At 32.7% G+C, this 14,301-nt stretch overlaps 3 protein-coding genes across 3 annotated transcripts; 2 read left to right on the plus strand and 1 right to left on the minus strand.

The window, feature by feature from the left end:
- Nucleotides 1–904: 904 nt before the first annotated feature.
- Nucleotides 905–7,404, plus strand: LOC123702410 (U4/U6.U5 tri-snRNP-associated protein 2). The gene is made up of 10 exons (XM_045650158.1): nucleotides 905–1,122; nucleotides 1,439–1,593; nucleotides 2,141–2,255; nucleotides 3,214–3,389; nucleotides 3,658–3,883; nucleotides 3,977–4,100; nucleotides 4,427–4,586; nucleotides 6,651–6,841; nucleotides 6,935–7,087; nucleotides 7,288–7,404. The coding sequence occupies exons 1-10, from the start codon at nucleotides 1,062–1,064 to the stop codon at nucleotides 7,382–7,384; spliced, it is 1,458 nt and encodes a 485-aa protein (XP_045506114.1). The 5' UTR covers nucleotides 905–1,061; the 3' UTR covers nucleotides 7,385–7,404.
- Nucleotides 7,405–7,407: 3 nt separating this feature from the next.
- On the minus strand, nucleotides 7,408–9,932 carry LOC123702416 (thioredoxin-like protein 1). Its single transcript, XM_045650170.1, has 6 exons — nucleotides 9,748–9,932; nucleotides 9,509–9,665; nucleotides 9,297–9,407; nucleotides 8,912–9,061; nucleotides 8,116–8,249; nucleotides 7,408–7,971 (listed from the first exon to the last, which is right to left on the minus strand). Exons 1-6 carry the CDS (start codon nucleotides 9,843–9,845, stop codon nucleotides 7,761–7,763), a joined length of 861 nt encoding a protein of 286 aa, XP_045506126.1. The 5' UTR covers nucleotides 9,846–9,932; the 3' UTR covers nucleotides 7,408–7,760.
- A 1,907-nt stretch (nucleotides 9,933–11,839) lies between these two features.
- On the plus strand, nucleotides 11,840–14,034 carry LOC123699794. The gene is made up of 6 exons (XM_045646825.1): nucleotides 11,840–12,083; nucleotides 12,173–12,331; nucleotides 12,397–12,576; nucleotides 13,136–13,265; nucleotides 13,351–13,511; nucleotides 13,763–14,034. Exons 1-6 carry the CDS (start codon nucleotides 11,840–11,842, stop codon nucleotides 14,029–14,031), a joined length of 1,143 nt encoding a protein of 380 aa, XP_045502781.1. The 3' UTR covers nucleotides 14,032–14,034.
- The last annotated feature ends 267 nt before the right edge of the window (nucleotides 14,035–14,301 follow it).

Consider the following 14,301-nt stretch of genomic DNA (forward strand, 5'->3'; position numbering starts at 1 on the left):
TTGTATCATTATATTACATTCCTCAAAACTGAAATTAGTTCAGCTAAAAGGTAACAAACAGCACATTCAATGACTGGGTGGTACGAAGTTCACCGGGACCGCTAGTAATTTAATAAAACAATCGAATACTAAATTATTCTGTTTTTCCGGAGCATGCGCCATCCCGCATGGCTGTAATACCATAGCAGCAAAATGCATACAACAGATTTTATACCGCATTCCTGTACCACATTTGCTCTTTACTGGCATGCTTCCGTTAATACTACATTCCAATAATATCTGATTTCAAAAACACCAGTCAAACAAAACAAAATATCCAATAAACCAGTTGGTCAATTTAGCAGATAACTTAAATGCCAAATTGTAAGTCTACCGTAATCCTTATATCCAAGTCAAAATTGAACTGGATTTATTAAATTATACAGGGTTAGCTATCTTGTCCTGCGAGGTTGCTGGTGTTTTACAAGTAACCCTGTTTAGGTGTTACCGTCACGAGCACTCATCGTCATACTTCATTCTCATTATTTTTCTCCATCGCGCCAAAAGAAGTATAACTTCAAAAAATATGTATATATAAATACTAGCGGTCCGCCCCGGCTTCGCCCGTGGTACATTTTTACGTTTTCTCTCCATAAGAACCATCCTCGTACTTCAAGAAATGTAATAAAAAAAGAATTAACGAAATCGGTTCAGTTGTTCTCGAGTTATGCGCTTACCAACACAATTTGCGATTCATTTTTATATTATAGATTATTTTTATATCGATAAACATATTAATGTTTATCGATATATTCTCGGCACTAAACACCGCCATGTTTTGTTCCATTCAATATGGCGCCGGCCACACTTTTTTTGTAGGTATGTCACTTCCATGTGATTCCTTATTCATTGGTTGTTCGCCACTTGTTCGCCGTTTGGGAACTGTGGTAAACTCTATAAAAATTGTAATTTGGAAAACATTCTTAATTTAGTGAAAAAAGAACCTCAAGTGTATGTATGTGATTTATACATAAAAGGTTGTATTGAATTTTGTGTATTTTATTGCCCACCTTCATTTAAACATGAATGGAGAACAGTCTCAAAAACGAAAACTTACCGATGAAAACGGATCAGATGCATCAGGTAAATAAAGTTTATTAAATAAGAATTCACTACATATTACAATATGTCCAGTATTCAGTATATGGCGAAACATTAAAATCTAAATTTTCATTCATACACTATGAAGATAACCTAATATTTGTATTTATTCATACCGCTAATTTTAGTATCTCATTTAAGAGAATGTTTTCAATTAACATTTCAATTCTTTACAAACATTCATATCCTCAATAAAACTTTCAGCGTACCTAATAATACAATAATTAATATCGTAATATTTTCAAATTGTGATTTTTATTTTGATCATCATACATTTAACTATGATTATTATTTTCAGAGCCAACAGTGAAATCATCTAAAGTGCATATTCAGTGTCCATACCTAGACACAATTAATAGGCATGTGCTAGACTTTGATTTTGAAAAATTGTGTTCTGTTTCTCTTACAAGAATAAATGTGTATGCTTGCTTAGTATGTGGGAAATACTTTCAGGTTGGTTTTATTAATATACTCATATATTTTTATGTTCATCGATTTTCCTAGCAAGCTATTCATACAAATGACTGCATAATATATTATCTACACTAATATTATAAAGAGGAAAACTTTGTTTGTTTGTTTGATTGTAATGAATAGGCTCATAAACTACTGGACCGATTTTAAAAATTCTTTCACCATTCGAAAGCTACATTATCCACGAGTAATATAGTTTTATCCAGGAAATCCCACGGGAATGGGAACTATGCGGGTTTTTCTTTGAAAACGCGGGCGAAGCCACAGGCGAAAAGCTAGTGACAAATAATCTTTAAATTATTTGATGAGTCTTATTTTACGTTTCTTAATATTGTTATTCCCATATTTTGTTTTTCACTTTCCTTCTTCTAGTTTTTCTTTCCATTGTTAGGCTATAAGATATTAACATTCTACAAAACAATAGGTACAACACACTAGTTCTTGTTTATTTGTATGTGTGTATGATAGTAAATTCTAATAAGACAATCTAAATTTGACTGATATAATGTATAACTTAATTTTACAGGGAAGAGGTACCAACACTCACGCATACACTCATTCTGTGGCAGAGGGACATCATGTATTCTTAAATCTACACACTCTTAAATTTTACTGCTTACCAGATAATTATGAGGTTATAGGTATGTATTATAACGAACAGACTAATTTTAACATTATATTTACTTATCTTTATATCTTTATCTTTTGGGCGTTTTTCCATTACCCGGCCCGGCACCGGCACCGGCTCCGGCGCCGGCGCCGTGCCGTTGCCGGGGAAGCAAAAACGTATGAAAATGTATGGCTCGCTTTTTCACTTACCGGCGCCGGCGCCGACATGGCATTGAGTCCTGCCGGCGCCGTCGCCGTCGCCGTCGCCGGGGTAGCAAGCTTCCCACTTATGCCGGCCCGGCAAAATTGCATATGTACTGCATATTTATATGAATTGTCATATCAGTACTGTACCACTCACCGGGCGTAAACCGGCATCGACACCGGCGCAATGGAAAAACGAAGTCCCGGTGCTGTTACCGGTCCCCGACCATGCCGTTGCCGTGCCGGAGCCGGGCCGGGTAATGGAAAAACGCCCTTTAGATAAAAATGAATCTCTATTTCCTTTGTACATGGCATCATGCATTAACATTTAACAGCTGGACCAATTTCGATAATATTTTCTAGGGTTTGATCTCTCCCCTCTCGTCGTCTCCCCGTGACCACGCTCGCTGTAAAGTGTTCGAAACGTCGGGAAAATAATAGAATGAATAAATCGCGTTTAAAATCCGTTAAAAAGTCTTTAATTTCTCAATTTCGATAATTCTTTTTTCGTTGTATTGTTAGTGTCAGAAGAAAGATCTCATGAAAGAGAAACTTAAGAGTTCTTCTGCCAAACACTAATAAAAATCTAAAGACCTGCTATTTAACTTCACATGTTTGATAGTTTGCATGAAGACAGAACGTTTGTTGGGTCAGCTATTTGCGAATTAAAAATGGAGTGTTGAAATTATACATCACAACCACCTAAATAACTTTCTAAGCCATACTACATTTTTATATTGAAAGCTATTTAAATATTTCTAGAATACAATACAAATTATTTTTCAGATTCATCTTTGAATGACATTAAATATGTCCTGAATCCAATTTTTACACCAGATCAAATAAAGCAATTGGATTTCAACACCAAAATGTCCCGTGCCATTGATGGTACAATGTATATGCCGGGAATAGTTGGTCTTAATAATATTAAAGCGAATGATTATTGCAATGTTATCTTACAGGTTTGTAATGGTCCTTTATTTTAATTTTATGAATTATATTTAGTATTGTTTCCTCTTGATGAAACTGCATTTTAGAGCTTTAGTTTTTAAAGTAAAAATACACTCATTTCACGAGCTGTCTAACAGTTAGTAAAGCTATAAAAAGTGCTGGATTCATATTAATAAATTGTATGTGGGAGTATATCTGTGCTCTGTACTGAATAATGAATTGCAATCAATAGTAAAGTTAATAGTCAAAATTATTCTTATTTCAATTGATATGTTTCAGTGTTTAGCACAAGTAAGACCACTACGAAATTACTTTTTACGTGAAGAAAATTACGCTGAAGTGAAACGGCCGCCAGGAGATTCGTCTTTCTTATTGGTGCAGAGATTCGGCGAGTTGATCAGGAAGCTGTGGAATCCACGAGCATTTAAAGCCCATGTGTCACCACATGAAATGTTGCAAGCTGTGGTATTATGGTCCAAGAAAAGATTTCAGTTTATAAAACAAAGTATGATATTGCCTTTTCCTTTTCTTGATGGTTTTAAAAATTAGCATTTGTATCTACTCTATTGTTTGCTAAGATATGTATCTTTTTTTGCAGGTGATCCAATTGATTTTATGTCATGGTTCTTGAATTCATTGCATATAGCGTTAAACGGGACCAAGAAACCAAATAGTTCAATTATATACAAATCATTCTTAGGGCATATGAGGATTTATACAAGGTAGGTTATACAACAAACTCCCTGTTAAAGATAACTTTTCTTAGATTTGATTATTTCTTATTCTCTCTATTGTGATGATATGTCTAATAACAACAACAATCTAATTATGTTATGATATAAATGTGTATTTCGTTGTATTAATTCGGTAACTTATTTGATATGTCGCAGCCAAATGGTTAAATCAGCCACTAAATTAACTACTTAAATTATTTAAAACAAGCTTATTTAACAGCGCGGCTTAATAAAAATACCAGTCTATAATGGTTAATTTAACACTAAAATAAAATAAATTTTGTGTTTATATTAAATAAAAATATTTTCCGCAGAAAACTGCCGCCACCAGACGCCGATGATGCAGCCAAAGTGGATCTTAGCAGTGAAGAATACAGTGAAATGATAACTGAGTCACCATTCCTGTATCTAACATGCGACTTGCCTCCAACACCACTTTTCACAGATGAGTTTAGGGAGAATATTATTCCACAGGTTTGTTTAAATTTTACATATAACTGAATAATTAATATTTTTATGTTGCTTTTAACTGCAAAAATCAGTGAATTAGAATTTAGAATACTTAGCTTCCTATTCAATAGTGCTATTTTTATCAACTTACTTCAGAATTCAGCCTCACAAGTCAATTGTGACTAAGTAGAATCGTGATATCACACAAGTGTGATTTTATTTCCAGGCTAATACATATTAATATCTATACTTACTTTACATACAGTGGTGGTCACATAATTAAAGACACTAAGAGCATTTTATACTACCCAAGACATTTCTCTCAACATTTTTTTTTACACTATCATTGGAACTTGTTAAATAATTTTAAAATATTCAGGTATGTGTTGTTTAATGCTAAACTAAATTTTATCTACAAAACTTGTCGGTTTGTTAAATTTTAATCGGTTCATCCTTACTACTAGCAGTTTTAACCTAGCAAAGGTCTGGCCATATAATTAAAGACATAAGACTCGCTTATAAGAAATATAAAAAATTATTGTTTTAATGAGATTATTTTTCCAACACAAAATGTCTGACGTATTTACAAAACATTTTTACACTTTTCAATATTTGGTTGCATGTCCCTTGGTAGTAATGACGGTTTACATCTCTTGGGCATAGAAGCAACTAATTTTGTACAAGTTGCGTCACTAATTTGATTCCATTCTTCAAAAATGCTTTGCAAAGTTAGTCGACGTTTGTTGACCGCTTTGCCACGACTTCTTTCTTTCTTGATTCCATAAGTTTTCGATCGGATTTAAATCCGGACTGTGAGGGGGCCAATCCAAAACAGTTACAGATTGGTTCCTTAACAAGCATTTCACTACTTTTGATGTGTGCTTAGGATCATTATCGTGTTGAAAAGTCCCAACAAAAGGTAAATTTTCCTCCGCGTAGGGCAGCATAGATTGCTCTAAAATATACTTGTACTGGAATTTATCCATGTTGCCTTCTGTCTTTTTGACAGATCCAACGCCAAGTCCAGAAAAATAGCTTCACACATTGATATTTCCACCCCGATGTATGACTACTTATTAGTGTATCTTGGATCCATTTCCTTATTGATATGGCGTCTTACATATTGTTTTCTGACAGAATTAATCATATTAATCTTAGTTTCATGCAAAAACAGCACATGTTTCCATTCTCGTTCAGTCCTAAGTTCGTATTTTGTAGCAAAGTCAAATCTTGCCTTCACATTTTGTTTTTTCAAAAGTGGTACTTTCCGAAATACTCTTCAGTGCAAGTTTTCCCCACACAGTCTCCGTCTAATTGCCCTTGCAGACCCCCCTTCAAGCCTGCTGCACCATACAACTCTGAACTGTATCAGTTCCGACCCTTGAAATGGATCTTTTTTAGCCAACGACACCATTTTTGAATCTTTCGGCCGAGTAGTTTCACTTAGTTTTGCTTTTCTGAGTACGTTTTTGGTCGTGTGGAACATCTTGACATGTTTTATAGCATTCATAACCATATCCTTGGAACATTTTAATTATCATGGAAGTTAAAAATAATTTTTCTTGTGGACGAGTTGCAACTCTTGTTTTTAACCATAATAATTGATATTAAAACAATTTAATGTATGAATTTTAATTTTAAAAGTTAAAAATAGCCAAAAAAATTATGGAGTGTCAACGATTTATTAAATTACGCGGCAAAATGATAAACGCACAATGTTGTTTCTTTTTATTTATAAAAAATTATAACTCATTTCTTGTTGTCTTTAATTAAGTGGCCAGCTACACGTACGTAAACAAAGTTTGTGTTACATTCCCACAGAGAGCAAGTGTCGAAACTAACAAGGAATATACCTATTTTTTGTCCCTCATTTTAAAGAACATATTGTCTTGTATGGTTTAATAAAAATAATACTAGATTAAATACCTTTTTCAGATAATTGTACTTCCTAATGTAAATCTTTTATGGTCAATTAGGAGGTGTCTTTAATTATGTGACCACCACTGTAAATGAAAACTTTTCCAGCTGCTTTATATCAAATTATGTATTTAAAGTATATTGTATGAAGATGAAGTTAATTCATTTCAGGTCAACTTATATCAATTACTTTCAAAATTCAACGGTCAATCTTCAAAGGAGTACAAGACATACAAAGAGAACTTCCTAAAGAGATTTGAAATAACCCAATTGCCACCTTACCTTATATTGTATATCAAGAGATTCACGAAAAATACTTTCTTTGTAGAGAAGAATCCGACTGTGGTTAACTTTCCTGTCAAGTAAGTGGTAATTTTATTTCATGTATACTGCATTTATTCTATTAAGTATGTACTTTAAATTAATTTATTGTCTTGTCTCTTTTTATATTTTAGAAATGTTGATTTTGGTGATATACTAACACCTGAAGTTAAAGCGAAATATCATGGTAAAACAACATACGAGCTTGTGGGAAATATAGTTCACGATGGAACACCAGAAAAGGGGACATACAGAGCGCATGTGTTGCACAAACCTACGCAACAATGGTAAGTTATTAATACAAATCAATATTAAATCAGTACTAATCATGGTGGACACGAAGGCAATTAAAAATATTTTCGCATTTGTCCCCTGCAAGTTATTTACATGGTAAAACTTGAAAATTTAGTTTTTTAGTCATGTGTCTGAATGAAGTAACCTTCTTGTGTAGAACAAAGAACACTTTTTTATGTATTTTTTGTTTCAGGTATGAAATGCAAGACTTGCATGTGACCAGTATTTTACCACAAATGATAACCCTCACTGAGGCTTACATACAAATATATGAATTAAAAAATGATTAGCTAATAAAAATAAAACACAATTCCATCTTTTATTTATTTATTGAATATACAAATACCTGGCTACAAATCTGACTTGATTATTACATATTGATGCTTATGTGAATATTCATACAGTTATAATATATAATATATTATTGTGACACAATATATTAATTTTACTGTCTTTTGACACAATCTAGTGTTCTTACTTCTTAACAATACAAATGCAATGTTCACTTGAAATATTACGTAAATATTGTATTATTATTAAGAGTTAATATTCCGGTATGCAATTGAATGTCGTATTTTTAAAGCAACAACTAAAAGTACTGAAGTATGTTTTTATGAATGTTGCTTCAAAAATGTAGATTTAACGACATAATTGCAAAAGTCTGGGCTAGTGGCTCTCGCCTTTTTTGCCGGCGATACGTTTGAATTCACCCATGTTGGTTGTGGAGATTGGCGATCCGTAGAAAGCAAGATGATCAATCTGAGTGACTTCATCACCAGACTGGTTGTCTCTTATGAACAGTTGAATGTTCTGGACGCTCTGGAACTTGACGAACTTGAGTGGTACAGGGTTGCCTTCCAGATCGTTTGGTGTTAATCTGAAATGAGATACATTGTTGAGTATTTTTTATTCTTAATTCACTTTCTTTTTTGCAGCTATAAAATAAAACTATAAAGTCTAAATGGAACAAAAACTGGTTCAAAATTTAGTATAATACAATCTCAGTGATTTGTAAACTTACTCTAATTCTTGTATGGATGCATTGCCTGCAGCTTGGTCAAAGTCAAGTGTCCTCGGCTGGTTGATAAATATCTTAATAAACTTCGGCCCCTTGTCTGCTGGGCCTTTAACTTTTAGTGAGTGCAGTTTTACTATCTGAAAAGTATAACATGTTATGTTATGTTAAAGCACACCCCGGACACTCCATACAAAATTATAGTTTTGACAGTCACACTGTAGAGACTGCAAATGTGTGTGTAAACTCTTTATGGTTGGCACATTTGTGACTAGCGTAAAAAAAAATTCGCGTTTTTCTGATGAAATACATCCGTAAACAGCACAATATCTAACCATTTTCTACGAAAAACGATAATCACAAATCCAAAATAATAAAATTGCTTTAAGTCAATTTGATTAATGTTGTCAATCTTCGTTGCGTTTCGTCTAAAGACGTCGTTGGTATCGTCCTTGCGGGGAAATGGGTACCATAACATGTCTGATCGTGCGGGGTGAGGTAAGTGTTTAATTTTGGCGGGAGGCGGAGAGTGTCCGTTCTGTAGCGTTTAGCTACTATTATGTATTCTGTGGTTAAAGTATAAAAATGTTGGATTTAACTTGCCTAATCAAAGATTTTAAAAAATTCACGATTGAATTTGCATTAAATTTTCATGTAAATAGCAGATGATTGCAAAAACTGTTTAGAGTAAATCTAATTTTATATAAAAGAGAACTTATGAATTGACTTGGGAATTCCTAAAATATAAGCAAATAATAATTTGTATTATAAGAATTATTATACAAAGAAGAATAATGCTTACCTGATTGAAGGATATATTGATGATAAGTTGTTCATCACAATCACTGGCCAGGTACCCCCCACCACTTGTGAGTGCATGCGCCAGCGGATGGTCATCTGCCTCGTTTAGACACTCACATTCACTTTTTGTGATGAATGTCCCCAAGTCCATCTAAAATAGTTTTTTTTTATTGAATAAACTCAGTATACTTTTATATTAAGTTCAATATGATTATGAGCTAAATATTTTACATATTTTGGCAGTTGATCTTCACAGCAAGATTTCAAATATTACCATCCTATCCTACAATTTAAAATACATATAATAACAATAGTGAAATATAAATGAATACCTACTAACATTGTCTTGGCATTTCTGTTAAAAGTATTAATAAAACCACACTTACATGTCCAGCAACGGAGTTATCCTCATCTCCAGCTTCCTCAGTGCTGTAGTACTGCCTAACTTTATTCTCTAGAGAAGCTGGATCAGCCCCTTGGAGACGATCAATTCTTGTCTATGAAAAAGAAATTAAAGTTTAACAAAATAAAGTGAACAATTTTAAAGTCAGACTTATTTTAAATTTGTATGGGCTGTTATAGTTATTGTTGAACTTACTCTATTCCGGTAAAATATGAAGGTTGGCATAGCACTGACACCCTGAGCGCTCGCTGTTTCAGCGCATCTATCTACGTCGACTTTCAAGAAAACTGCTCTTGGAAATTTGGCCGGTAACTGCTCAAAAAAAGGAGCAATTCGTTGGCACGGTGGACACCTATAACATTAAATACGAAGATAAAACATATTTGTTGCGACGATGACATAGGCGTTTTGATTTTCTAAAGGTTAAGACTTACCAAGTTGCCGTAAAATCTACAACAACTAGTTTTGTTCCAGCATTAGCCATTTCAGATTGAAAATGTGCTTCATTTTCTATTACTGTAGCAAGCCCCATTTTATCTTAATTTTAAAGTACAACAATAATATTTCAACCAAACGACAGGTCACAAAATCGCGATGATTGACAAAACAACTTCAAAATGGATGACACATCAAATTGACAACTATAGATTAAAAATACGGAAGACAGCATAGATAAAATATTGTTCTCTCTATAATATAAAGAAAAACAATTTCGGTTAATTTAATTAATGGTTTTCGCAATAAAGATTGTATTATCCTAATTCAAGTGTCCTTGAGTTCTATGTGATCTTATTTTAATGTCTTATGAGTGGCTTCCACTTGTCGAAACCCCCAGCTTTTTAACTATTACTTTTTAATCCTCAATAATTGTAATAGAAGTTCTACTTTTAATCACCTTTTTTATAAACTATCGTTCTTAAATTCTCGTTATATAAAGGCTTCAATTTAATCTTCTGACCCTTGACCAATTGCAAAAAATAAGAAAGTCCACCAATGTTTGTATGAATGTATGAAATGCTACAAAGCAATAGGACTAATAAACAGGGTGTCCCAAAAAGTAGTGATGAACGGAAGCTGGGAGGTAGAAGATCTAGAGGGCTATCCGTATCACCCCCATGTATGTTATGCGATTTTTCGTATTGTCGGAGTTATGACATTTTTTTTCAATTTTTCATCTATCGCTGACTACGATGAGATTTTTATTTATGGTGACATGAATTATTGTGCTAGATGCTTGATTTTTTTTTGTGCTAAGCTGAAAGATAGGCCAATTCAGTACGGTAACATTACCTATCATTAGATCTTCGAATGGAATAAAATTCAAGCATCTAGCGCAATAATTGACGTCACCATGAGTGAAAATATCATCGTAGGTACTCGGCGATAGGTGAGAAATTGAAAAAAATGTCATAACTCCGAAAATAGGAAAAATCGCATAACATACGTGGGGGTGATTCGGTAATCCTCTAGGTCCTCTACCTCCCAGCCATTCATGACTACTTTTTAGGACACCCTGTATAAGGCGTAACTACGGCGTAACCTATTTTAGTAATATTATATATATCCCACAAAATTAACATATTGATTAATTTATGTTTCTATATTATATAAATAAACGTTCACTACCCCCTCTGTGGATGCCGATTGCTTAATATTTCATAATATCTCACTGAACCGCCCGCGGCGATTCTCTTCATTTCAATTACACTGCAAAGCTTTACAAATCTCGGCTATTTGTTTCATTAATATTTATAAGAATAGTAGATATTTCACTTTATTTTGAGTCGAAAAACTAAGCTCCTTCAATTAACTACGTGGCAATAACATTGATATACTGCTAAATATGCCAGGTTTAATGCCAAATTATAAAATTCTGTATTAAATTAATTATAATTAGTAACAATAAATGGTAGAACCCCTGTCAATATTTATCTTCATATCTGTAGCACAGTGATAAAACTTATGGACTGGTTAATATACACAAAAATTATGTATAAAATATAAAATTAAGGCGCTTAAAATTAAAGATGACATAAATCACATCCATAGTTCCAATTTAATAGCTTAGTGCCTTAGTGTGAAAAGATTCCTAAGTTCTTTTATTTATTAAAATTACGTTAAATATTAGAATATTGTAAGATAAAGGATTGGTAATATACTAATATACCTAATACGGAATTCGTAAAGGTAATTGGACGCAATAAATTAAGTACGCATTACATTATAAGTAGGTACATATTATTACAATATTATGTATTCTAATATTTTGAAAATTATAAGTTTATTCAACGTAGACCTATGACGTAGACTGGCTTACTAATTTAAGAGAAAACCAATGCTTTTCTCTCTTTTTATTCTACAAGAAAATTGAAACAAAGCTATGGGATTAATTTGTAGATCTCCCCGAGGAGATAAAAATGGACACTTCACACAATAAAAAACAGTTGCCTCTTGAATTTGCTGAAAATATCATCGTAAAATCTTCTATGTGTAAATAATCTGAGTTAATTGATTTAAGTGCATAAAATGACAAAGTGTCGTTGCATTTGTCTCATTATTTGTTGTGTTTTGTTTTTGAATTTGAAGATTATAAATTCATCAAGAAGTAATAATCGAATATCAAAATTAAATAACAATTTCTTGACGGATATTCCAAATAAATCCGATATATTGCAGTATTTGGAGATAATTGAAAAAGTGACCAAATTTTATAGTAAAAATGTTAATGAAGTTGATATGAATGTATATTTCGGGTTATTTCTTAGCAATGGTAGTAAACACTGAATATTCGTATGATCATTAATAGTGTTAAAATGAAAATTAAACAAGTGGTTGGAATTAAATCCATATTCTTTTCAGTTAATTTAAAGCGTGCGCTCATGTACGAAAAGTGGCACATTTCGGGATCGGTGTGGAATTTAATTAAAAATTTAAGTTATGTCATCGACGAACTTCGATTTTTTTTCTTAGATAATGCTGAGAAGGATAATAGACCTGAAAATAGAGTAAACAAAAAGCGTACGTATGTTCAATCGTGTGATTTTTTGTATTATTTATTTTTACGAAACGCTTTTTTATTTTAGTGTTCCGTCTGTTTAGTCATGAAATGGAATGGTTGTATACACTTGAAAATTACAATATATCTAAAGTATTGAAAAAATACAGGATCAACAAAATAAAGGACATTGTACTAATAGATTGGAATCGATATCTAGAAAAAGTATACAATGTAGATGAAGGGGTGCCAAGTCCTAGTGAATCAGGTAAAATTTTGATAATGATGATCGTTACACAATATTTATAAGGTTTAAGACGTAAATTTTTTTAGCTACAATTAAAAAAGTTAGAGGTAGAGCTCTACACGATTTATCTATAAAAATAATTGTATTGTATTGTATTGTATTAGCCTGTTGTGTCCCAATGCTGAGCAAAGGCCTCCCCAAAGCGCTTCCAAGAATAACGATCTTGTGTTATTAATTGGTCCAGTTCATCCCGCCATCTTTTCTTCGGCCTGCCCCGACGCCTTCTAGCTGTGTTTGGGCTCCACAAAGTCGTTATCTTGGCCCACAGTTCGTCCGGCATGCAACTAAGAAAATATAAAATTACCTACAGACCACATAATATATCTAAAATTTACATATTTAGATTTATGTGGTCTGTAATTTTATTTTTTGAAACATAATCTCTTATTGAATAAAATTCTTCGTAATTCCAAGAACACCAAATGTTTACTTCGTTAAAAAAATGTAAAGATTTTCCTCAATGAGCCGCTATACACCTAATTATTTAAAATCTGTATCATAAATCATTTAACACTTTCAGATCGCTGCTTGGCTTCACTAGCAGAAAATCGATTTAATTATGGTCATTTTAATACCTTATGTAACGTTGACGAGTTTTGTTATAAAATGATTAAAAATGGAACTGATTTGGGCTATGCCCTTACACACAGGTAATTTTATGTGCACTATAATTTTACGTAAAAATAAAGCTTCCTATCAATGTTAGGTATTTTTTGGAAATTTTTATTCACACAGATTGCTGTTTTTACTATCAGCGCGGTACGGACGAAGCTGTAACATATTTTCAATAGAAGAAGATTGTTATCTATCTGAAAAGTTTTGCTCTATGTCCTACGTTGAAGCACAAACCATCGTCATGCACAATTTTGGTCTCATCGACTTGTTATTGGAATCGAGTAAGATTTTTCATTCAATATTATTGACGAGTAAGTTTATTATTTGAATACAGATGCAAAATGTAATACGAGGATCAGTGAATATTGTCAAACTATAAATTAAAATTTATCCACTTTTTTTTTATTTTAAATTATATAAATATTATCATAAAAACAAATGAACCGTAGGTACTTAAGTACTATGTACAGAATAATCATGAAGGTATTATTTTACGATATTATATATTTTTATTTAAACAATTTATTTTCAGTGTGCTTATGTGCTCTAAACGGACACGTGCAATTTCTTCACCAATCGTGGTTGCACAAAATCGCTGACTACCAAACAACGGCAGGGTGCTTCAGTCAAACCATAAACAACGAAATCGTTCAGAAACAAGAACCTCGCGAATGGATGCTAAACAGAGGGGGTGATCGGAATATAATATTATTATCTGGTTCTTGTAATGGACATGTCACCGCATTGGCCATTGCCACATATTCTTCGGCTGTTAGGTTGATTATTGAAAATGTGTATTAGTTGACAAAGAATTGTAGTTGGAATCAATAAATGTTTGAAACATATTGTGTCTAGTTTTTTATTAGACGGGAAATTGGAATAATACTACCTAATAGTTGTGATGATACAAAAATGTAGAGTTTTTCATAAACATCTGTGTTTTGTGTGAAGTGGCATATTTGAGGTGGAGATTTCTAGAATACAATTTGAAATGCGATTGTATGTAATAATATTTCAAATCTTATATTTTCGTACGTCACTCCATTTTTTAAACGTTATTTTCCATAATAT

Source organism: Colias croceus, chromosome 2 (assembly GCF_905220415.1).
Source record: "Colias croceus chromosome 2, ilColCroc2.1".
NCBI lineage: Eukaryota > Metazoa > Arthropoda > Insecta > Lepidoptera > Pieridae > Colias > Colias croceus.

Excerpts from the sequence above, each read along its gene's own strand:
- LOC123702410 (XM_045650158.1), top strand. The coding sequence starts at position 1,062 with ATGAATGGAGAACAGTCTCAAAAACGAAAACTTACCGATGAAAACGGA. Across the intron at positions 3,390-3,657 it reads ATTGCAATGTTATCTTACAG|TGTTTAGCACAAGTAAGACC; the intron begins GTTTGTAATGGT and ends GATATGTTTCAG. Across the intron at positions 6,842-6,934 it reads GTGGTTAACTTTCCTGTCAA|AAATGTTGATTTTGGTGATA; the intron begins GTAAGTGGTAAT and ends TTTATATTTTAG.
- LOC123699794 (XM_045646825.1), top strand. The coding sequence starts at position 11,840 with ATGACAAAGTGTCGTTGCATTTGTCTCATTATTTGTTGTGTTTTGTTT. Across the intron at positions 12,084-12,172 it reads CGGGTTATTTCTTAGCAATG|TTAATTTAAAGCGTGCGCTC; the intron begins GTAGTAAACACT and ends TATTCTTTTCAG. Across the intron at positions 13,512-13,762 it reads CGACTTGTTATTGGAATCGA|TGTGCTTATGTGCTCTAAAC; the intron begins GTAAGATTTTTC and ends ATTTATTTTCAG.
- LOC123702416 (XM_045650170.1), bottom strand. The coding sequence starts at position 9,845 with ATGGGGCTTGCTACAGTAATAGAAAATGAAGCACATTTTCAATCTGAA. Across the intron at positions 9,408-9,508 it reads TCATATTTTACCGGAATAGA|ACAAGAATTGATCGTCTCCA; the intron begins GTAAGTTCAACA and ends TCTTTTTCATAG. Across the intron at positions 7,972-8,115 it reads GCATCCATACAAGAATTAGA|ATTAACACCAAACGATCTGG; the intron begins GTAAGTTTACAA and ends ATCTCATTTCAG.